Raw genomic sequence first — 24,471 nt, 5'->3', positions numbered from 1 at the left:
GAAACCTGCATAAGAAAGCCATTTATGTTAGGCAAGGATTTTCAATAGAAGTGGACAGCCAGCCTCTCTAGAGAGCACAGGAATTACTGAAAGAAAATATTTTATAAGAGGCACTTTTCACTCTTACTGCATCCCCTGGGTGTTGATAACATGGAAGGGGTATCCTCATCTCTCCAGCTGATAAGAGTTTCAAACCACTCCTGTAGGCAATGTGGAGGCAGTAAACTCTTTTAAGTATAGGGTATGACATCTGACTTATATTTTAGAAAATTCCGTTTGGTAACAAATTCAGTGAGCCCTTGAAGGACTGGGTGAAAGGGGCAAGCTGGGCTAGAGGACGAAACATTGTGAAAGCTACTGCAAGAGTTAATGTGGCAAGATAATGTAGATTTGTACTACAAGTGGCAGTGAAGATGATTCAAGGAATATGTGGGAAGTAGAATTGATAGAGCTTAGCAAGTGATTGAATATGTGAGGTGCTAGAGAAGAAAGGTGATCTTTTTCTATTGTTCTTGACATTTTTATAAAAAAGAATTATTTGGTTAGGAAATTGATACTGTTTACTAATAAAGTATGAACTTCCTACATGAGCTGGTATTTTTTTTAATTAAAAAGTTTTTTTTAAACATAACATACAAACATGAACATTCTTACCATATGATCAGTTCATTCTTGGTATATAATCAGTAACTCACAATATCATCACATAGTTGTATATTCATCACCATGATCATTTCTTAGAACATTTGCATCAGTTCAGAAAAAGAAATAAAAAAGGAAAAAGAAAAAAACTCATACATATCATACCCCTTACCCCTCCCTCATTGATTGCTAGTATTTCCATCCACCCAGTATATTTTAGCCTTTGTTTCCCCCATTTTTCCCTATACCCCTTATCACTCCCTTTCATTGATTACTAGCCTTTCAGTCTACTAAATTTATTTTAATGTTTGTTCCCCTTATTATTTTTAATCCGTATGTTTTACTTATCTGTCCGTACTGTAGATGAAAGGAGCATCAGACACAAGGTTTTCACACTCACACCATTAGCTGGTAATTTTGATCATCCCTGTTCTCCATAAATATTTGACAGTTGCTAGGAAGACAAGAATGATCATTTCCTGAATAGCTATTGGTTATCCCTGTGAAATAAGAAACATTACAATTTGCTGTAATTTAGATATTCCGATATTATTTATGCCACTATTATTCCCTAAGATGTGTTATTAATGTTAGATATATACTGATGCATTTTTTGTTTGTTTCCATGCTCTTTAGAATTCATTCAGAGGGCAGCCTGTGGATGGCCCCGAAGCAAGCCTGATGGAACGAGATAGAGCCAACCATGTTGAGGGCAACAGACTAAGTCCATACCTGATACCATCTCCTTCTCCCATTTGCCAGACAGAAGCTCTGGCTATAAAGCTCCAGAACAGAAGCCCATTAAATGACAGACCTCATCCAGAAGTAAATGGAGACACCAAGTGGCAGTCTTTCAAAAGTTACTATGGAATACCCCATATGAAGGAAAGCCAGAATAGCTGTGTAAGTCCAGACTTCATACAAGAAAGTAAAGGGTATTCCAAGTGTTTGCAAAATGGAGGAATAAAACGCACAGTTAGTGAACCTTCTCTCTCTGGGCTCTATCAGAACAAGAAATTGAAACAAGACCAAATGGCTAATGGAGAAAGAAATAACTTCGGGGAAAGCCAAGAAAGAAATCCAGTTGAAAGCAGCAGTCAACCAAATGTCTCCGGTTTGAGTGATAAAAGAGAACCTGTGAGCTCTGTAGCTCCAGAAAATGCAGTTAACAATTTTGCCAATTTTTCATCACATAACTGCAATGGGTCTGAAAATCCAGAGCATCAGATTCTGAATGAGCAGGAGGAGAAAAATGTTAACTACCATGACAAGAATATTGTATTACTTCTTAAAAACAAGGCAGTGCTAATGCCTAATGGTGCTACAGTTTCTGCCTCATCTGTGGAAAACACACATGGTGACCTCCTGGAAAAAACACTGTCTCAATATTATCCAGATTGTGTTTCCATTGAGGTGCAGAAAACCACATCTCACATAAATGCTATTAACAGTCAGGCTACTAATGAGTTGTCCTGTGAGATCACTCACCCATCCCATACCTCAGGGCAGATCAATTCCCCACAGACCTCGAACTCTGAGCTGCCTCCAGCACTAGCTGCAGTGGTGACTGAGGCCTGTGATGCTGATAATGCCAGTAAACCAGCTGCAATTCTAAGTACCTGTCCCTTTCAGAAACCAAAACAGCTACAACAAAAATCAGTTTTTGAGATATGCCCATCTCATGCAGCAAACAGTACCATCCCAGGAACCACAAAGCTAGTACCTGGCGAAGAATTCTGTTCAGGTTCCAGCAGCAATTTACAGGCTCCGAGTGGCAGCTCTGAGTGGTATTTAAAGCAAAATGAAATGAATGGTGCTTACTTTAAACAAAGCTCAGTGTTCACTAAGGATTCCTTTTCTGCCACTACCATACCACCACCTTCCCAATTGCTTCTTTCTCCCCCTCCTCCTCTTCCACAAATTCCTCAACTTCCTTCTGAAGGAAAAAGCACTCCCAATGATGGAGATTTGGAAGAACATCAGCACTGTCCCAACCAAAGGAACACAAATCTTATAAAAAGAGAAGTGAAAATAGAGGGTCCGTCAGAGGTGCTACCATCCCAGAATCCTAATCCATCTACACATTCATCAAACCCCTCTCTGAAGCTTCTAGAAAGGCCTCGGAATAACTGTGTTAACAAGAATGACATACGGGCTCCAGGGACGATGTGTTCTGAGAAAACAAAACAAATATCAGATCATCTCAAGCATAACCCACCCATTCTTGGTAACAGTGGAGATCCACAAGACCGCCACCAGCAGTTGATAGGACACAAAGAGCAAAACATTCTGAAGGGTCAAGACAAGGAACAAGCATGGGATCTTATACTTCCAACTCAGTCCTATCTGAAACCAGGGTGGATTGAATTAAAAGTCCCTCGTTTTCATCAAGGAGAATCTCATCCAAAATGTAATGAGACATCACAGCAGCCAGTTCATCAGTATCATTTCAACCCCTCCAATCAGATGACCTCCAAACAATACACTGGAAATTCCAACATACCTGGGGGTCCCCCAGGGCAAGCTTATGTCCAGAATATAATGCCGCCAGAGCAGAGATTACGAATGTACCCTGTTGAGATGAATCAAGGGCAGTCTCAAGGTACAGTGGACCAGCATATCCAGTTCCAAAAATCCTTGCCCCAGGCACACTTCTCCAAATCAGACCCTTCAACTGAAACTCACATGCACTCACCATGTGCCCCTAGATTTCATTTTCAATCAAGACCAGATTCTAAACCTGAGAAATTCGTGCCCTCATCTTTAAAACAGAACCTGAGTCAACAGGCTTCAGAGACTGAGCCATTCTTAAACTCACACCTTTTGCAACATAGGCCTCATAAGGAGGCAACACAAACACAACCACCCCAGAATTCACATCTCCCTCAAAACCAGCAGCAGCAGAAACTACAAATGAAGAATAAAGAACAAATGCCCCAGACCTTTCCTCGTCTGCAAGGCAACAAAGATCAGCAAAGAGAAGGCTCATTTTTTGGCAAGATTAAAGTTGAAGAATGCTTTCATAGTGAAAGTCAGTATTCAAAATCAAGTGAGTTCCAAACTCATAACACCCAAATGGGGCTGGAGCAATTACAGAACATGAGTAATAGAAATTCCCCTTATGGTCAGATCCCAAAATCAAATGCTAGTGATGCACAGCTTTCATGTTCAAATAATACACATCTAATTCCAGAGAAGAAAGAACCGACCATAAATGCTGAGTTCTTGGGAGGAAACAAGACCCAAAACTTGCACCACATGCCATATTTTCCAAATAATGTGACTCCAAAGCAAGATATTGCTCACAGGTGCTTTCAAGAACAAGAGCAGAAGCCTAAACAGGCTTCAGTTCTACAGGGATACAAGAGTAGAAACCAAGATATGTCTAGTCCACAAGCTGCACAACCCATTCAGCAAAGGTACTTGATGCATAACCAAGCAAATGCTTTCCCTTTGCCTGACCAGGGAGGAAGTCACCTTCAGACTCCTCCACAGAAGGACATTCAGAAGCATGCTGCTCTCCGGTGGCACCTCTTACAGAAGCAGGAACAGCAGCAATCACAACAACCCCAGTCTGATTTTTGCCAAAATCAGTTACACAGGCCAATAAAGGTTGAACCTGGATCCAAGCCCCATGCCTGTATGCGCCCTGGGCCAGCACATGCAGACAACAAAACGTGGAAAAAGATGACTAAGCAAGAGATTCCACTTCTGAACTGTGATAATGTGCAGCAAAAGAGCATCATTGAGACCATGGAGCAGCATCTGAAGCAGTTTCAGGTCAAATCATTATTTGACCACAAGGCTCTTACTCTCAAATCACAGAAGCAAATGAAAGTTGAAATGTCAGGGCCAGTCACGGTTTTAACTAGACAAATCAGTGCTGCAGAACTTGATAGCCATGCCCCAGTTTTAGAGCAGCAAGCAACTCCTTCTTCAGAGAAGACACCAACCAAAAGAACAGCTGGTTCTGTTCTCAATAATTTTTTAGAGTCACCTTCCAAATTACTAGATACTCCTATAAAAAATTTATTGGATACACCTGTCAAGACTCAATATGATTTTCCATCATGCAGATGTGTAGGTAAGTGCCCGAAATGTACTGAGACACATGGTGTTTATCCAGAATTAGCAAATTTATCTTCAGATGTGGGATTTTCTTTTTTTTTTTATCTTGCGTCTAGCAGTTGTAAAGGCTCATAAAAATCTGAGGCTTACTTTTTTTTTGCCTTTAAATTACAGACGCTAGTGCTGTGTGAGAAAGAACTTTGCTTATGTACAATTTTCCTAAAAAAATTAAAACAATTATGCATGTTCATTTTTCCCTCTATTCAGACCCTTTAAAAATATAAATGTATGTCTTAAATTAACTCTTCACATGCTATCTCCTAGAGAGACAGACAGGCAGTAAAAACTATTAAAATGAGACGATAACTCATTGTGCAAACTATGTAGGACCTTTTAAGATTTTTAAGATTTTTTAAATTCAAGATTGAATGTTTTAAGTTTACAAGATTAATTTCTATGTAAGGAGGGAATTATTATCTTGGTGAATTGGGGGAAATTGTAATGCTAAAGTTCTGAATCCCGATAAAGTTACCCTTTCTCCATTTATACACTTGAAACATTATGTGATTCATATTAATTTGGTTCCATTTTCTCCTTACAGTTTCATCCTATTGATTAAAAATATGCTATCTCCTTTTCTTTTTTTTAAATAAACAACTTTTGGTTAAAATTCAGTATACATGACAGGTCTGTTCTAATGGAATAACATTTTTGCCGGTGGATACAGATATATATATATATAAATGTGGGTGGAAGTGAAGCACTTAATAAATGCCGCTCACCTTGAGCACAGTAGAAGACATTTGGAAAACATAAATGTTCAACTAATGTGACCAATGGTCTATTCCCCCATGCTAACTATCCCTCTTACAACTGGTCACCTCGCTGCCCCTCTTTGTGTATGAGTAATGTTAAGTTGCCTCACTGGGCTAATGCTACACATGTCGTAGATAATATTAGGTAAGTTATAATCCTCTTCACTCCTCTCTCCTATCACTCTAACCCCATCTTCCTACTTTTCCATCCTGCTAGTTTGTAACAGCCTTTTACCTGACTCTCCAGTATTTTCTCTCATCATAAATTGCTCTAAAGTACATACAAATATGGGTCTGGAATGAATATTCTTCTATTAAAAACAATAAGTGTGTGGGAAAAGTGGGAGAAAAGGGGATCCTTGACAATCAACTGAACAATATCTTGGGGGAGGGATAGGGCAGGACATTAAAAAAAAATCTTTTAACATCCAAGTGGCAGACAGACTTATGGTTAGCTTTAAAAATTGCTTTCAGTTTAAAGGGTTGTAGTTGACACTACATATAACTCTAATTCCCTCACTGTTTTCTTTGTTTGGTTCCACTTACTTGGTTTAAAATAAGCAATCTCTTATCCCATATCTGATCTATAATTTGTTTATCTTTTTATCCAGCAGCCAACACATACATATACTTAATTATTTGGCACATTTTCTGATAGATCAGCCCATCAATTTACTCATTTTAAAGAAAAATATTTTTAAAGTCACATTTAGTGCCCTTAATGTGCAGTTGGGGGATAAGCTTTGTGGATATAGCCTTTATATTTAGTATAATTGAGGTCTAAAATAATAATCTTCTATTATCTCAACAGAGCAAATTATTGAAAAAGATGAAGGTCCTTTTTATACCCATCTAGGAGCAGGTCCTAATGTGGCAGCTATTAGAGAAATCATGGAAGAAAGGTAATTAACGCAAAGGCACAGGCAGATTAACGTTTATCCTTTTGTATATGTCAGAATTTTTCCAGCCTTCACACACAAAGCAGTAAACAATTGTAAATCAAGTAATTATTAGTAGGCTTAGCTATTGCAGGATTGCCAACACTACACACTGTGCTATTCAGCAGAGAGTCACAATATTTGACAGAACTAATAGTCTGCTAGCTGGCACGTGCTGCCCACTTTGAGGTGAGTGCCAGAAAACCCAGGCACAAACAAGAAGCAGCCAGCCAGCTTGTCAGGCACAAGGATGCTGGCAGGATCTGCAAAGAGAGGCCCCACTCAATGTTAAAGAATCAGAGGAAAGGGGGAAAGATGTGGTGTAAGAAAGGAACCATTGACTCAATTTACCTAGATTTGTAAATGAGCAGTTATCTCTGTCCCTTATTATGAACATAGAGCAGGTATGATATATTGAACAGAAATAGAAACAGATTCTATTTATAGCTGCTCTTTTTTTTTTTTTTTACTGTCAATCACAGGTATGCAAGTATTTACCTGAATCTACAGTTACTCCTGCATGTAGAAGATTCTTATGAGGGAGATAATCAATGCAGAGAGAGACTTTTATATAGGTATCTACAGCTCTGAGCTGTTACTATACTAGGGTGGCTTTTCTTTAACCAGGTAGGCAGTGTTATCATTAAAATTCATTAGGAGGTATTCCAGGCAGCAGTGATGCATTCAGTCTCATTCTTGCTCCATTTCTAAATTATTCCTATAATTAGTACGTAGAAATTCACTAAATAGTGGTCTAGCAGAAAGTTAATTTCCCTAAGTGCCTTTTCCTTTTTTTAATTTTTTAATGAGCAAGTAAGTAAGTAGTGCATTGATCAAGAGGGAAAGTATAATCAGTCTATTTCTAGAATTATCCCATATTTTCAAAATGACTGAATTCTAGTTATTTGCCAGCCCCCCTTAAAAAAAAAAGTTAGAGATTCTTTGTGGAGCAATTATAACCAAAATCTATTATGATTCCCCAAAATTTAAAATAAAATTTAGTTAGGGACAAAAGTCAATTAGTATATATTTTAGAAGACTGAATTTAGAAAACTAACTTCAAAAAGTTTTGTGCTTTGTGAAATTTTATACCGAAATAAGCTTTCCCATTATTTTTACCCAATATATAATTTGCAAATTAGTTCATAATAATTATTAGTATATTTTAATACTGAAGAAAAACAAGATTCAAAGACTGTTATCCAATTTGCTTGGCTTTTTTTTTTTTTTAAAGAAAAAAACCATTCATTTCTCAGGATGTGGTCATAGAATAAATTTAGGCTCAAATGTTCGATATTTTGATTGTCACTTAGACTCATTTGCTGATTGTATATGTGTGTGTTTCTGTGGATTTCTTTAAGGTTTGGACAGAAGGGTAAAGCTATTAGGATTGAAAAAGTCGTCTATACTGGTAAAGAAGGCAAAAGTTCTCAGGGATGTCCTATTGCTAAATGGGTAAGTGTAAATTGACGAAGCATTTGGTCTTCAATTTTAATTCATTAATCCAACTCTGAGAATTGGGTTAACCAGATCAGAGTCATTTATGCTAGTTTGAAAAAATATATATTTGTATATACTGCCTGTATTTATTTTATCATTTCATCTCTTACGATAAAGTCTGACCGGTTTTTAAATTATGAGCAAACTGCTATTGAATGGAAAAGGCTTTATGGTTAGAAATTGACTCATTCTAATGCCTGCTAAAAGTATAATTCTTCCTGAAATGTAGGGCAGTAGTCCTTCATCCTTTAAATTCCTTCAGTTAATCTTTTGCTGTTATTTATGAAGACCTTTAACTTTATGAAGAAGACCTGAGCTCTGGCTTCAACTCAGGTGGCATTGCCCCCTCGGTACTGATTTTGGTCTGATAAACATCAAGGAGTAGTTGTGCATCTCTCCCTATATTGACACCAGAGTCAACCCCATTTTATCAAAGGGCAGCAGAAGGCAAGTTACAGGTCCTGGTAAATGTTGCCTTGGTGATTGTGACCTGACATGAAAAAAATATACATACATAAATCACAGCTCTCATCTGCTTCAAGTGACGCTTGTTTTGTTTGGGTTGGGGTGGGGGGTGTTTATGGTGGATGGTGACCCACACAGGTGGTTCGCAGAAGCTGCAATGAGGAGAAGCTGCTGTGTTTGGTGCGAGAGCGAGCGGGCCACACCTGTGAGGCTGCAGTGATTGTGATTCTCATCCTGGTGTGGGAAGGAATCCCACTGTCTCTGGCTGACAGACTCTACTCGGAGCTCACCGAGACGCTGAGGAAATATGGCACGCTCACCAATCGTCGGTGTGCCCTGAATGAAGAGTAAGTGGAGCCAGGGGCTCTCTCCTCTCTGGGCCATTGATAGGCCCAGTCTTTGGTTTGAGGGAAGAGAGTTGAACCTGCGTTTTTACATTTATAAAATAGGAGTCAAAATTCCTGCTTTACAGTCAGTGTAGGAAGTTTTTGCTAATGTATAATTTGAGGTGGTATTTTTGCGAACTAATTTTTTTTTTTACATTTCTTATTGTGAATTATGTATGTATAAGAAAATGATAAATTTCAAAGTACATTTTACCAAGTAGTTATAGAACAAATTTCGATGTATGATATGGGTTACAATTCCACAATTTCACAATTTCAGGTATTTCCTTCTAGCTGCTGTAAGATACTGGAGACTAAAAAAATATTAATATGATTCAGCAGTCATACTCATTTGTTAAATCCTAACTTCTCTGTTAATAACTCTTCTTCTCCTTTGCTCCTTCTCCCAATCTTTAGGAATATTTGGGCAGTAACCATTCTAATTTCTTCTTGTCATAAAGGGGTGTCAACATTGTGGGCTAGGGGGATGCAACTGGTTGATGCTCTTGGAGAGACTGGTAACTCTGAGCTTCTGGGCCTATCTCACCTAGGAACCATCTGGAGATTTTAGGTTTCTGAAAAATAAACTTAGCAAGTGAAACTTTATTATAGAGTCTCAAACAGGGCCCTGGGTATTCTTTAAGGTGTGTAAGAATACTGTTGGTTAGGGCTTGACATACCATGACAATTAGCAATATCTAGCTGAAGCTTGTGTGAGAATAGCCTCCAGAATAGCTTCCTGACTCTATTTGAAATCTTTTAGCCACTGATGCCTTATTTTATTACATTTCTTTTCCCCCTTTTGGTTAGGTAGACATTGTCAATTCCACAGTGCCAGAGCCAGGCTCTTCCCTGGGAGTCATATCCCACATTGCCATGGAGACTAACACCCCTGGACATCATGTTCCACATAGGGGGGAGTGAAATGATTTTATTTGCAGTGTTGAAATAAGAGAGTGGCTCCATCTGAGCAACAAAAGAAGTTTTCTGCATGTAACTCTTAGGCGTAATTATAGATAGGCTTAGCTTCTCCATTACAGAAATAATGAGCAATTCTCAAGATCAAGGGCTTGGCCTATTAACTTGGAAGTCTCTAATGTTTGATAGAGTATCAGGGATTTCCTAGGTGGGAAAGTTTAATAGTTTCATGTTTTTTCTCTAGTCCCTCAAGGGACTTTGCCAGTATATTTAAAAAATATTTTTATTGAGAAATACCCACAAACTTACAGTGCAACCATATTATACCATCAGTGACTCACATATCATCCATCACATGATCTTCACCATGATAATTTTTAGAACAATTTGCACCACTCCAAAAAAAGAAGTAAAAATAAAAAAGAACTCATACATCCCACATCCCTTACTGCTCCCTCTCATTGACCCACAGTATTTCAATCTACCCAATTTTTACCCTTTATCTGCCCCTATTAATTTATTTTTTATCCTTATTATTATTTTTTTTTTACTCATCTGTTCATACCCTGGATAAAAAGAGCATCAGACACAGGTTTTCAGAATCACACAGTCACATGTAAAAGCTGTATTGTTATACGGTCTTCAAGAATCAAGACTTCTCCCTCAATCTGGGGATTTGTTCATATGAAACTTAACCCCACAAAGGATAGGCTAAGCCTACTTAAAATTAGGCCTAAGAGTCAACTCCAAGAGAACCTCTTCTGTTGCTCAGATATGGCCTCTCTCTCTCTCTCTCTCTCTCTCTCTCCCTCTCTCCCTCTCCCCCCCCCCCCCCACAACATGACAAGCAAATTCACTGCCCTCCCCCTCTCTACGTGGGACATGACTCCCAGGGGTATAAACTTTCCTGGCAACATGGTACAGAAATCCTAGAATGAGCTGGGACTCAGCACCAAGAGATTGAGAAAACCTTCTCAAACAAAAAGTGGAAGAGCAAAATGAGACAAGATAACGTGTCAAGGGCTGAGAGATTCCAAACAGAGTCGAGAGGTTATCCTGGAGGTTATTCTTACACGTTAAATAGATATCACCTTTTTAGTTAAGTGTAGTGGAGAGGCTGGAGGGAATGCCTGAAAACGTAGAGCTGTGTTCCAGTAGCCATGTTTCTTGAAGATGACTGTATAATGATATAGCTTTCACAATGTGACTGTGTGATTGTTAAAACTTTGTGTCTGATGCTCCTTTTATCTGCGGTATGGACAGATGAGTAAAACATATGGATTTAAAATAATTAAATAATGCGGGGAACAAATGTTAAAATAAATTTAGTAGATTGAAATGCTAGCAATCAGTGAAAGGGAGTGAGTGATAAGGTGTATGGAAGAAAATAGGGGAAAGAAAGGCTAAAATATATTGAATAGATAGAAATACTAGCAGTCAATGAGAGGAAGGGGTAAGGGGTATGGTATGTATGAATTTTTTTCTGTCTTTTTATTGCTTTTTCTGAATTGATGCAAATGTTCTAGGAAATGATCATGATGAATATACAACTATGTGATGATATTGTGAATTACTGATTATATATCAGAAATGGAATGATCATATGGTAAGAATTTGTGTTTATATATTGTTATATTGAACAACAAAAAAAAAAGAATCAAGGCTACTGGAACACAGCTCAACAGTTTCAGGTACTCCCCTCTAATTACTCCAATATGCCATAAACTAAAGAGGAATATGTATATAACGTGTAAGAATAACCTCCAGGATAACCTCTCAACTCTGAAATCTCTCATCCACTGACACTTTATTTTGTCTGATATCTCTCTTCCTCCTTTTGGCCAAGAAGGCCTTCTTGTTCCCAGGATGCTGGGTCCTGGCTCATGTTGGCAGGGAGATTTACACCACTCATAGTCATGCCCCACATAGTGGGGAGGGCAGTGAGTTCACCTGCCAAGTTGGTTTAGAGAAAGAGGCCACATCTGAGCAACAAAAGAGGTTCTCTGGAGGTGAGTCTTAGGCATAATTATCAGTAGGCTCAGCTTCTCCTTTGCAGGAATAAGCTTCATAGGGGCGAGCTCCAAGATTAAGGGCTCAGCCTATTGAATTTGTTATCCCCAGTGCTTGAGAGACTATCTGGAATCAGCATAAGGGGAAGTTGAACATTTCCCCCTTTCTCCCCAGTCCTCCAAGGGGATTTTGCAAATACTTTTTATTTTCTGCCCAAATTCCTCTAGGATATACTGGTTGCCAATACTTTTTAATTTTCTGCCCAACATACTCTGGAATGTATCCAGGAATTCATTAAGCTATACAGAATTCCAGGACTTTGTTCTTAATTCTAGGTTCTATGTGTTTATCTAGTTTAACTGAGTTGGCCGGACAGGTTAAATTAGATTGTGTGCCACAGAAAATTTAGGTTTTGAACAACATAAACCTCTCTTTCTTTGTCTCATGCAGTAGATGAAGTTCTGATACAGTTTTATCCTTTACCCAGATTTACCTTAATCCCAACTCTTATCTCTTCCCGACTCTTTCATTCTTATCTGTGGTTGAAGCTTCTTTAACAGTTGCTTTATGTAGCAATACTGACTTTCAAAGCTGCAGAACTCCAGCTCTAGGTGTCACACAGGTACCCAAATACCTGTGTACATATATTGTGCAGCATCTTAGAATTTAGAAATAACACTTAAAGCTCAGGAATAAATGTGACTGCTGTAAAAGCTTACCATCTAGGCCCCATTTTCTTATAAGTATTTTCTAAGAGAGACCTTACAGTATTTATCCTTTTGGTTCTGGCTTATTTTGTACAATATAATGTTGTCATGGTTCATTCACCTCTTTGCATGCCTCATGACTTACATCCCTTTCCGTAACCACACAATATTCCATCATATGTATGTGCCATAGTTTGCCCTTCTGCTTCTCACTGTACCCTTTGACCACTTCCATTCATTGGGTGTCATGAGTAATGTCACAGTAAACATCAGTGTGCAAATATCTATTTAAGTCCCTGCTTTCAGTTCTTTATGTATATTCCCACTAACAGGATTGCCTAATCATATGGTGACCCTGTATTTAGCCTCCTGTGGATCTACTGCCTTAACTCCAGAGGGACTGCCCCAGTCTGCTAACCTGCAACATCGAATAGGCATACCTCTCTCTCAACATTTTCTCTAGCTCTTGAATCTTTCTATTTATTTTGAGTCTTCAGATTTTGTTGAGATATATTCATATAGCATGTATTCCATCCAAAATAACGTTTTACAATATCCTCACTTAGTTGTACCATCATCATCACTCTCAATTTTAAGCAATTTTCATTGCTCCAAAGAGATAAATAACAGATAGACACACCCCCACAGTGAGGAAATCCAAAATTCACCTTAACTCATGCCCTACCCCCAATTATTTACCTCTAGTACTGTTGTGGTGCTAGTTATTTACTTCTGTTAAGTATAGATATTAGCATGTAATAGGTAGTTTTTTTTTTAATTTTTTAGTAATAAAACCAATCAACGTACCAATATGAACATTCTTTTTTTCATCACATAGTTGTATATTCATCATCATGATCATTTCTTAGAACATTTGCATCGATTCAGAAAAAGAAATAAAAAGAAAACATAAAAAAATTCATACATACCATACCCCATACCCCTCCCATTCACTGATCCCTACATTTCATTCTACTAAATTTATTTTAACATTTGTTCCCCCTATTATCTATTTATTTTTAATCTATATGTTTTACTCATCTGTCCATAAGGTAGACAAAAGGAGCATCAGACACAAGGTTTTCACAATCACACAGTCACGCTGTGAAAGCTGTATTGTTATATGATCTCCTTCAAGAAACATAGCTACTAGAACACAACTCTGCAGTTTCAGGCACTTCCCTCTAGCCTCTCTAATACATCTTAAACTAAAAAGGAAATATCTGTAAAATGTGTAAGAATAGCCTCCAGGATAATCTCTTGACTCTGGTTGAAATCTCTCAGCTTCTGACACTTTATTTTGTCTCATTTCTTTCTTCCCCCTTTTGGTTGAGAAGGTTTTCTCAATGCCTTGATGCTTAGTCCCAGCTTATTCTAAGATTTCTGTCCCACGTTTCTTGCATTAATTTTTAAGGCAGACTTCCTCTTGCACATGATAGTTTTAATCACTGAAGGAATTCTTATGAAAATGACAATTGTTTTATTTAAATTTCTTGTACTTTATGCAAGTTTTATTTCACATTCATTTAATTGATTTAGTTTTCATTAATATATACCTTGGGTTTTGTTCCCCTGAAGGCTTTTCTATAATTTCCTGTAAATGCCATTCCTTAAAATAGAATATGATTAATAGAAAGAAATTTTTTTATTCTTTAATTTTTATTAATTTAAATTTTTTTTTAAATGCCAAAAAACACCAAACACAAACATTCTTAACTTTTGATCATTCTGTTCTACATATATAATCAGTAATTCACAATGTCATCACATAGTTGCATATTCATCATGATGATCATTTCTTGGAGCATTTGCATCTATTCAGAAAAAGAAGTAAAAAGAAAACAGAAAAAATCCATGCATACCATACCCCTTACCCCTCCCTTTCATTGATCACTCGCATTTCAGTCTAAATTTATTTTAACATTTGTTCCCCCTATTATTTATTTTTATTCCATATGTTTTACTCATCTGTTGATAAGGTAGGTACAAGGAGCATAATAGAAAGAACTTTTATCCTAAGAACTTTCATAATTTTTTTTCCTTTGCATTTGAAAACCATGAGACATGATTGGGCCAGAGCTTTAAAAAGCTATGATTTGTTTAACTGGTGAGAAGTGAATATAAAATTGTTAAAAAAACGTGCTTCAAAAATTAAGACATTTTAAAAGCCAAGCTGTAGCTTTTGTCTGTCTTTGTCTAGAAGTTCAAGGGTAAGATGAGTAATTATTTAGGTGAAGTTTAAGCTTGGGCCTACTCAGGACAATTCTCCAACAACAATAATGAAAAGATCTTAAGACTTACGTAATTGAAATAGACATTTAACTAATAACAATATGTAGACTTCACTTGGATATAGCTTTTGAAGTTTCTCCTACCCAATAAAAGACGTTTTATTAGATGTCTGGGAGAAGTTAAAATTATGGCATTTTACCCAGAAGAAAGGGTAATTTCCGATTGGGATACTGACTCATAGGTTAATGTTCAAAGCTATGTGAACCTCACTGCTGAGTTCTTACAAATCTCATTGCCTGCACGTACCATAACCACCCTCTGTGAGTCCAGAGAAAAGCTGTGAGAACATCTTTCAATGGGAAACTCAAAAAATGATTTTTATATTTCCTTTGATCCAAACCACAGTTTTCCCCTCAAATCTCTGAGATTTCCATTTTATAAGTAGGCCTAACCAGTGTTTTTTTGGCAAGTAAAAGTTGTAGGAGTGTATTTGTCTTAATAAGGAAGCTAGAACCAGAATGCTCTCTACTGTGGTGGGTGATATTAAACATTTTAAGAAATTTTGTATTATAAAATTTCCGGGTGGGCCACGGTGGTTCAGCAGGCAGAGTTCTCACCTGCCAAGCCGGAGACCTGGGTTCGATTCCCGGTGGCTGCCCATGTTAAAAAAAAAAAAATTCAAACATACATAAAGGGTGAGATTACAATATAATGAATCTCCATGGACCCATCACTCAGCTTCAACATTTATTGCCATTTTATAAATATTATTTTACAAATTCTTCCTGCCATCCCACTCTCAGGATTTTTTTTTTTTTTTTTTACATGGGATGGCACTGGCAATCAAACCCGGGTCTCTGGCATGGCAGGCGAGAACTCTGCTGAGCCACTGTGGACTGACCTCTCAGGATTGTTTTAAAGCAAAATACAGATAACATGTCATCTCACCTATAAACACTTCACTATGTAACTCTAACAGAGAAGGGCTTTGTCCAAACAAGGACTTTTTTACAAAAGGCAAATACAATGTCATTATCAAATATTACAAAACTGACAATGATTCTTTAGTATTATTTACTATTAAGAATAGTTCAAATTCTCTGATGGGATCTTTAAAAAAAAATTCAAATGTATGAAGATGCAATTGAGAAAAAGAAAGCCACACCTTGCATTTGATAAAGGCTTATGAGTAGTGTTGCCCCACAATTTGTCTGTTTTCTTGGCATAATTATTAATAGAAGTTCTGTTTATTCAAAAGTCTCAGTTTGGGAGATAGATTATGTTATTCAAAGTTAATTTTACTCTATAACAATTCCCCCTCCACTTTATATATATATATATATATATATTTTTAATGAAATTGTATACTTTGTTCTGTAAAATTTAACAGATTACAAAGTTGTGTGAATGCATCCTCATTTTGTTAAACTTGTTCCTCTATCCCCAGTATTTTCTATAGAAATACTCTATGTAGAAATTGTATTTAAAATACTGGAGTTAGAGACTTAATTGCTTCATATGTCGTGCTGTGAACTTCTTAATAATTCCAATTCAAATGCTTATGGCATACTCATGGCACATAATGTTTGCTTTGTTCTATGTTTAGTTAAGTTAGTGCTCAACCTGATCCACCCATGATAAAGTTTCCCTTCAAAATTTTACCTAACGGTTTAGCCTCTATTAATGACCATTACCTGCTCCAGTTATTTTGTTAGGGTCTGCAAAATATTTTATTTATTTTTAATGTGTACAGTTCTTTATTATATATATTTAGTTTTCTTTATTTTTCCATGCATGAAAATGTTTGAATATTTCATCAAATTTCAGTTTAAATTTCATTTTTACAGTTAGAAATCCAAATGGCAACTCAAAGGTTAATAATATATTTTAAAATCTGTTATACAAACATTTTTATTATATTTGCTCTTTTGTTTTATCATTTCACCAAACTTGGAGTCATATTAAAATAAGACTGTCAGGTGGGCAACGGAGGCTCAGTGGCAGAGTTCTCACCTGCCATACTGAAGAACTAGGTTTGATTCCTGGTGCCTGCCCATGTAAGAAAACAAACAAACAAACAAAAAAAGTAAAATAAGGCTGTCATGTGCTAATACTAATAATATTTGAAAGACTCCTGTAGAAATAAAAATGTTTCTGAGTAGCCTCTTTATACAGGAAATCAACTTGAAGTCATTCCCCATTGTTAAATAGGAATTTTTTAATTAATTGAGGTGTAATTCACATACCATCAAATTCACCCTTTGAAGTGTACAATTCAATGGTTTGTGGTACATTCACAAAGTTGTACAGCCATCACTGCTATCCAATTCCAGAACATTTTCATTACCCCTAAAAGAAATCCCATACCCATTAGCAGTAACTCATCATTCTCCCTTCCCCTAAATGGCCACAGCTAATCACCTTGAATATTCTAAATTTGCCTCTTCTGAATATTCCATATTAATAGAAACATGGAATATTTGTCCTTTTAGCTCTCCTCTTTCACTTAGCATAATGTTTTCAAGATTCATCCATGTTGCAGCATAAATCAGTATTTCATATCTTTTTATGGCTGAATGATATTCCATTGTATAAATACACCAGATTTTGTTTATCCATTCATCTATTAGATATTTGGTTGTTTCTACTTAGTGGCTATTATGATTAATTCTACTAGGAACATGTAAGTTTTTAGTTAGGCATATATTTTCACTTCTCTTGAGTACATAAATAGGAGTAAAATTGCTGGGTCCTTTATAATCTCTGTGTTTGCCAAACTATTTTCCATAGCATCTACACCATATTACAGCCATCGGCCATGTATGAGAGCTCCAGGATCTCCGCATCCTGCTATTGTCTTTTTGACTATCACCATCATAGTGAGTGTGCAGTGGTATCTTATTACGATTTTGATTGACTTTTAAGGACTAATGATGTTGGGCATCTTTTTATGTGGACCATTTATATATCTTCTTTGGAGAATAGTGTGTTCAAATCCTGTGTCTAGTTAACTATTTCTTTTTTAATTGTTGATTTATAAGAATTATTTATATTCTAGATACAAAACCTTTATCAGATAAATAATTTTCAAGTGTCTTCTCCCATTTTGTAGGTTGTCTTTTCACTTTTCTGGTGAAAAATTCAAAGATGAAGTTCTTTGAAATACAAAAGTTTTTAATTTCGAAAAAGTTCATTGTCTCTGTTTTTCATTTGATTGCTTGTGCTTTTGGTGTCATAGCTAAGAAACTATGGCTGATCCAAGATTTTGAAGATTTAGACCTACATTTTCTTCTCAGAGTTTTATAGTTTTAGCTTACACTTAGGCCTTCGATCAATGTTGACTTAATTTTTGTGTATGATGTGAGGTAAGAGTCCAACTTCATTCATTTGCATTTTGCTATCAATTGTCCCAAAACATTTTATTGAAGAGACTGTTCTTTCTTCATTGGATCATCTTGGCATCCTGGTTGAAACACAGATGACCATAGGTTTGTGGATTTATTTATGAATTCTTAATTCTGTTCCATTGATTTATATTTCTGTCCTATGCTATTACTACACTGTGTGGGTTACTGTAGCTTTGTAGTAAGTTTTGAAATCATGAAGTGTGAGTCCTCCAGATTTGTTCATCATCTCAAAATTGCTTGGACCGTTCTGGGTCTCTTGCACCATATGAATTTTAGAAATACCTTGTTAAGTTCTGTAAACATACAAACAAAAAAAAAAGCCAGCTAGAATTTTGATAGGAATTCTGTTGAATCCGTAGATCATTGACATCTTGACAATATTAATTCTTACAATCCATGAACATAAGATGTCTTTACATTTATTTAAGTCTTCATTAATTTTCAGTAATATTTTAAGTTTTCAATTTGCAAGTCTCATTGAATAAGTTTATTCCCAAGTATATTCTTTTTTGATACTATTGATATGTGGAATATGTTTTCTGAATTACCTCTTGGGAGTGTTCATTTCTAGCATATTGAAGGGTGTTGTGTTGTCTTATCTGAGAAACCATACCTGATACAAGGTCTTGAAGTTTTATACCTATGTTTACTTCTCAAAGCCTTTAGGCCTTTGATCAGTGTAATCTTCATGTATGGTATGAGATAAGGCTCTAATTATTTAGATTTCTGGTTGGTTTATACTTTTTTCACTTGTTCTTTGTCCTTGTTGATTTCTGTCTAGTTCTATCTATAATTAAAGGTGGGCTGTTGAAGTCTTCAACTATTATTGTTGAATTGTCTGTTTCTCCCTAAAATTCTCTTAGTTTTTACTTCATATATTTTGTTGCTCTGTACATGTCCTAGTTTCCTAGGGTTGCCATAACAAGGTACCACAAAAGGATGACTTTAAACAACAGAAATTTTCTCACAGTTCTGGAGGCTGTAAGTCTGAATCAAAGTGTCAGCAAGATCGTGCCTCCTCTAAAGTCTATAGGGTTATGATGCTGCTTGCTGGCAATCCTTAGTATTCTTTGGCTTGTTGCAAGCTTAGTATCTGTTCTGCCACAGATTGATGGCTCTCTTCTCTGTCTGTATCCACATTTCCTCTCCTTAAAAGCATACCAGTTATATTGAATTAGGGCCCACACTAATCCAGTTTGGCCTCAACCTCACACCACTTTCTAAGATCTGATTTCTGAATTTCAGTGTATAGGAACTGAAAATATTGGCGGGGGGATGGACGTAATTTAATCTAGTACAGTACATATATGTTTATTGTTGTTATATCTGCTTGGTGTTTTTACCCTTTAATCATAAAATGTCCTCCTTTACCCCTGGTAATAATGTCAAAGTGTATTTTGTCTCATATTAGTGTAACTGTTACAGATTTTTTTTGTTTACTGATGCAAGATAACATCTTTTATCACTTATAAAGAGCATATCTTTGGATCATGATTGCTTATCCATTCTGCCAATCTCTGCCTTTTAACTAGACTGTTTAATCCTGTTACATGTAGTGTAATTACTTCTGAGGTAGGATTCATATCTGCAATTTTAGGGTTTGTTGTCTATAAACTCTTTCTTCTCCCCTTCTCTTCCTCTATTGCTGTCTTTTTAAATATTAAATAGATATTTTCCAGTATTTTAAATCCCTTGTTTCTTTTGCTATGGTTTTAGAAGGTATTTTCTTCATGGCTTCCTTAGAGATTATAGTTTATATCTTCATGATCTAGTTTGAATTAATTCCCGTTTAATTACAATGTATGCAAAAATATTTCTCCTATATAGCTCCATTCCCAGTACCTCCTTTGTGCTGTTTATTGTCAAACAAATTGTATAGATTTATAATTATTGCTTTATGTGTTTGTCTTTTAAATCTAATAGGAAGATAAGCATAAAAAGACAGTTACAAACAAAATATATATATATATATTGCTCTTAGAGTTACCTATGTAGCTACCCTTATAGTTGCTATTTATATACTCATGTGAATTCGAATTACTGTTGAGCAATCCTACCATTCAGCCTGAAGGACTCTAAGAGCTGTAAGCTATATCCTCAAATTTCTATGAAATTGCAATAGCCAAAACAGTCTTGGAAAGGAAGAACGGGGTTGGAGGACTCATACTTCCTGGTTTCAAATTGTACTACAAAATGACAGTAGTCAAAACAGTGTGTACTGATACAAAGATAGACAAATAGATAAGTGGAACAGAATTAAACTATCCAGAAATAGACCCACACATCTAGAGCCAATTGATGTTTGACAAAGGTGCTCACACATGCAGTGTGGAAAGAATAGTCTCTTCAACTAATGGCACTGAGAAACTGGATACCCACATGCAGAAGAATGAAACTGGATCCCTACCTTACATCATATACAAAAATAAACTCAAAATGGATCAAGGATTTAAATATAAAAACTAAAAGTATAAAACTCTTAGACGATAACATAAGGGCAAATCTTCTTGACCTAGGATTTAGCAATGGATTTTTAGATATGACACCGAAAGCATGAGCATCAAGAGAAACTATAATAAATTTGATTTCATCAGAATAAAAACTATTGTGCATTAAAGGCAATTATCAAGACAGTGAGAAAACAACATACAGAAATAATTTCAAACCATGTATCAAATAAGAGTTTAAAATCCAGAATATACAAAGAACTTTTACAGAGCAACAACGGAAAGACAAACCTAATTAAAAATGGGCGAAGGACTTGAATAGATATTATTCCAAAGAAGGTATCCAAATGGCTAATGAACACATGTAAAGTTGCTACAATCTTTAGCCATTAGGGAAATAAAAATTAAAACCACTGCAATGAGATGCCACTTCACACCCACAAGGATGGCTGTCATTTTAAAATGTGGAAAACAAGTGTTGGAGAGGATGCAGAGAAATTGGCACACTAATGCGTTTCGCTTGGGAATGTAAAATGATGTGGACACTGTGGAAAGCAATATGGCAGTTCCTCAAAATGTTAAATATAGACCTGTCATGTAACTTAGCCATCCCACCTCTCAGTATATACCCGAAGAGAGTGTAAAGAGGGTCACAAACGGATACTTGTACACCAATAGTTATAGCATCATTATTCACAATAGCCAAAAGGTGGAAACAACCCATGTGTCCATTGACAAATGAATGAACAAAATGTGGTACATATACAGATTAGAATGTTTTTCAGCCACAAGGGAAAATGAAGTCCTGAGACATACTACAACATGGAAGAAACTTAAAAACCTTATGTTCAAGGAAATAAGCGGGGCACACAACCACAAAATTTGTATGACGTAAATCACTTATAATAGATGACTAGAAATAGCAAATTCACAAGTTAGAAAGGAGATTAGAGTTTGCTGGAAGAGTAGGTTGAAGATTAGGGGAAGGAGGAGAGTTCCTTAAAAAAAATTGTGTTTGATTGATTATGATGTGTCTAGCTGTGAGTCTCTTTGAATTTATTCTACTTGGAGCTAGCTGAGATTTTCAGATGTATAAAAGAACATTTTTCATCAAATTTGGGGAGTTTTTAGCCATTGTTTCATTAAATATTCTTTCTGTTCCCCTTACTCATTTACTTTATCTCCTCTCCTTCTGGGATTCCCATTATGTGTTTGCTGGTATGTTTGATAGTATCCCACAGGCCTCTAAGGCTCTGTTCACTTTTCTTCATTCTTTTTTCTCTTTCTGTTCCTCAGATTGGATAATCTCCATTGACCTATCTTCAAAGTTGCTTGCTTTTTCCTTCCTCCCTCCCTCCATTCCTTCCTCTTTGTCTGTTGAGACTAATATCTAGACTTACACAGGGACATTTTGTATTCATTTTTCCCTCTATATGGATCATATTTTCTTTTTCTTCTTATGTCTCATAATTTCTTATTGAAAATGGGAAATTGTAAATAATCTTAAATAATCTAATGTGGTAACACCCCCCTTCCCAAGGTTTGTTGTTGTTGTTAGTTGTTATTATTTGTTTATTTGTTTAGTAAATTTTCTGAACAATTCCTCTCAAGTCTGTATTCTTTGTCACATGTAGCCACTGAAGTCTCTGTCTTGTTATCTTAGTGACTGGACAGAATCTTCCTTAAATGCCTAAAACCAATAAGTATCAAGTCTTTGTATTCATTTGTGGCATGCTTTCAACATGAATGTTAAAAGATTACAACTCCACCTCAGCCTTCACTTTCTGTATGTGCAGAGCCTAATGATTAGCCAACAGTTAGAATTAGGACTTTCTTTGGTCTTTTTCAGCATGTGCATGGTCCTATGTATGAACATAACCATCCAGATTCCCTGAAATATACTGGTAATTTTCATACCCTATGGACATCTCATTTCCCAGCTTTTATTTTAAAGTTTTGGTTAGCTTATTGATTTCCACAACAATTATCTACTACCTCAGCAACCATAATGTTCAGATAAACGCTTTGGGAAAGGGCTCTTTGCACTAAGTGAGCTCCAAGTCAGATCAGAAACAGCTTTGCACATGGGTTATTCCAGGGAACTTCCAGACTGGCAAGTCTCTGGGAATGGTGCCTCAAAGAATCTCCAACCTCATTCTGTCTTTCCAATGACTGCCAGGCTGCTAGTTTTCACCATAAATTCAGCACTTTTGGTTTTCAAGGCTATGGTGGGGCTCAGCACATTATGGAAGCTTGCTGTTCTTACTGAGATTCAGTTGTTTTTCTTGAAGAAACAGACCTTCAATTGTCGCAAGTCTTAAATTATTTCCAGATTTCTGAAAAAGTTGATAGTGACAATATTTGTCTGTTTTCTTGTTGCTTTTATTGAGGAGAGAATTTTCAGAGACCCTTCTCTGCTATTTTTACTGGCATTTACATTATGGCAATTTTCTAATTGTAACATTCCTTCTATATTTACTAGCTGAAATTCTTTACATAACTTTTCCTTTGAATTGTTTGCTTACCATTAAATGTAGTTTGTAAACATAGGTCAAATTTCAGATGATTGAATTGGTGCCTTAAAAACCATCCAGAGATGATCAATGAGTTCTTTCTTTTTAGTATCATTATTAACTCATGGATTTTAACATATGTTCATTCCAATGGGAAATGGTATTTGGAGATCACTGTCTGGTCTAGATGTGCTCATTGCTATTGAACTATCATTACTTTTAGGTTTTTTTTTGGTAATGTGCAGAGATTGGAACTAAATATATATATATTTTTTAGTACATATTTTAAAGAGAAAATTTGATTTTTTAATTTTATTTTCTTTTTAATCTTTAAATTAAAAAATATATAACAGCAAACAAACTCAAGCATTCTTAACTTATCATTACATTCTACATATATAATCAGTAATTCACAATATCATCATATAGTTGCATATTCATCACCATGATCATTTCTTGGAACATTTGCATCAATTCAGAAAAAGAAATAAAAAGACAACAGAAAAAAATTCATACATACCATACCCCCTACCTCTCCCTTTCATTGATCACTAGCATTTTAATCTAAATTTATTTTAACATTTGTTCCCCCTAAAATTTGAGTTTTTTAACTCATGTGTTCATCTTATTAATTTCAATTCATTTTTAAAGTTACACAGTATTAAATTATTTTTTATACTTCTCTCATGTCACTTAAAATCTTAGTTTTTGACATTAACATAATTATTTCTTTAATTACTATATATATAGTATATGTATATATACACACATGGTAATTTCAATATAATACCAATATTGCTATTAATAATCAGACTACTGAATATAGTTAAGATTTTTTGTATGCTTTTTCATTCTTTATTTTTCAGTTCTTTTGCTTGTTAATCTGATTTTGGCCCTTAGAATATATCTTAAAAGGAATGTAAAGTCATAATTCTGTGTTTTAGCGCAAAACTTGAAAGCACTCAAATGCCCATCAGTGATAGAATGGTTGAATTTTGGTATTTTTACACAATGGAATACTGTACTCAGTGAAAGTGATTAAAGTACAACTATATGAAACAGTATGATTGAATATGCCAAATATAATGTTAAAATGAGCCAGCACAAATAAGCCTATAAAGTAAGTATAGGTATAAAATAAAATCAAATATATATTTATATCAAGTATAAAAATAGAACTAATTTGTGGTGATAGAAGTTACTCTGAGAGTGACAGTGCATGAAAGAAAGTATGTGAAAAGTGTCTAGGGTGCTAGTAAATATTTGTTTCTTACTTTGGGTCCTAGTTACCTGAATATGTTCTGTTTGTGAAATTCTTTGAACAGTATAAATTTACGTACTTTTCTGTAAGTGAAAATATTTGAACAGTATAATTATATATTCTTTTCTGTATGTGTGTTATACTGTAATAACTTTTTCTAAT

The 24,471-nt window shown here is 35.7% G+C and overlaps 1 protein-coding gene across 4 annotated transcripts in view; it reads left to right on the top strand.

Annotated features, from left to right (window-relative positions):
- Nucleotides 1–24,471, top strand: part of TET2 (tet methylcytosine dioxygenase 2) — a 169,815-nt gene that overhangs the window by 102,041 nt on the left and 43,303 nt on the right. For 3 of the 4 annotated variants that reach the window (XM_077142646.1, XM_077142645.1, XM_077142644.1), the window contains 4 exons: nt 1,279–4,726; nt 6,337–6,427; nt 7,825–7,918; nt 8,567–8,775. In XM_077142646.1, coding sequence (XP_076998761.1) covers nt 1,324–4,726; nt 6,337–6,427; nt 7,825–7,918; nt 8,567–8,775 — 3,797 coding nt within the window. In that variant the 5' untranslated portion in view covers nt 1,279–1,323. Of the gene's footprint in view, nt 1–1,278; nt 7,796–7,824; nt 7,919–8,566; nt 8,776–24,471 lie in introns of those variants that run through there. The other variant, XM_077142647.1, reaches the window with a different exon arrangement.

This window comes from Tamandua tetradactyla, chromosome 24, assembly GCF_023851605.1.
Source record: "Tamandua tetradactyla isolate mTamTet1 chromosome 24, mTamTet1.pri, whole genome shotgun sequence".
Taxonomy (NCBI): domain Eukaryota; kingdom Metazoa; phylum Chordata; class Mammalia; order Pilosa; family Myrmecophagidae; genus Tamandua; species Tamandua tetradactyla.
The sequence above is the reverse complement of the archived record's forward strand: the minus strand, read 5'-3'. Positions and strand labels throughout refer to the sequence as shown.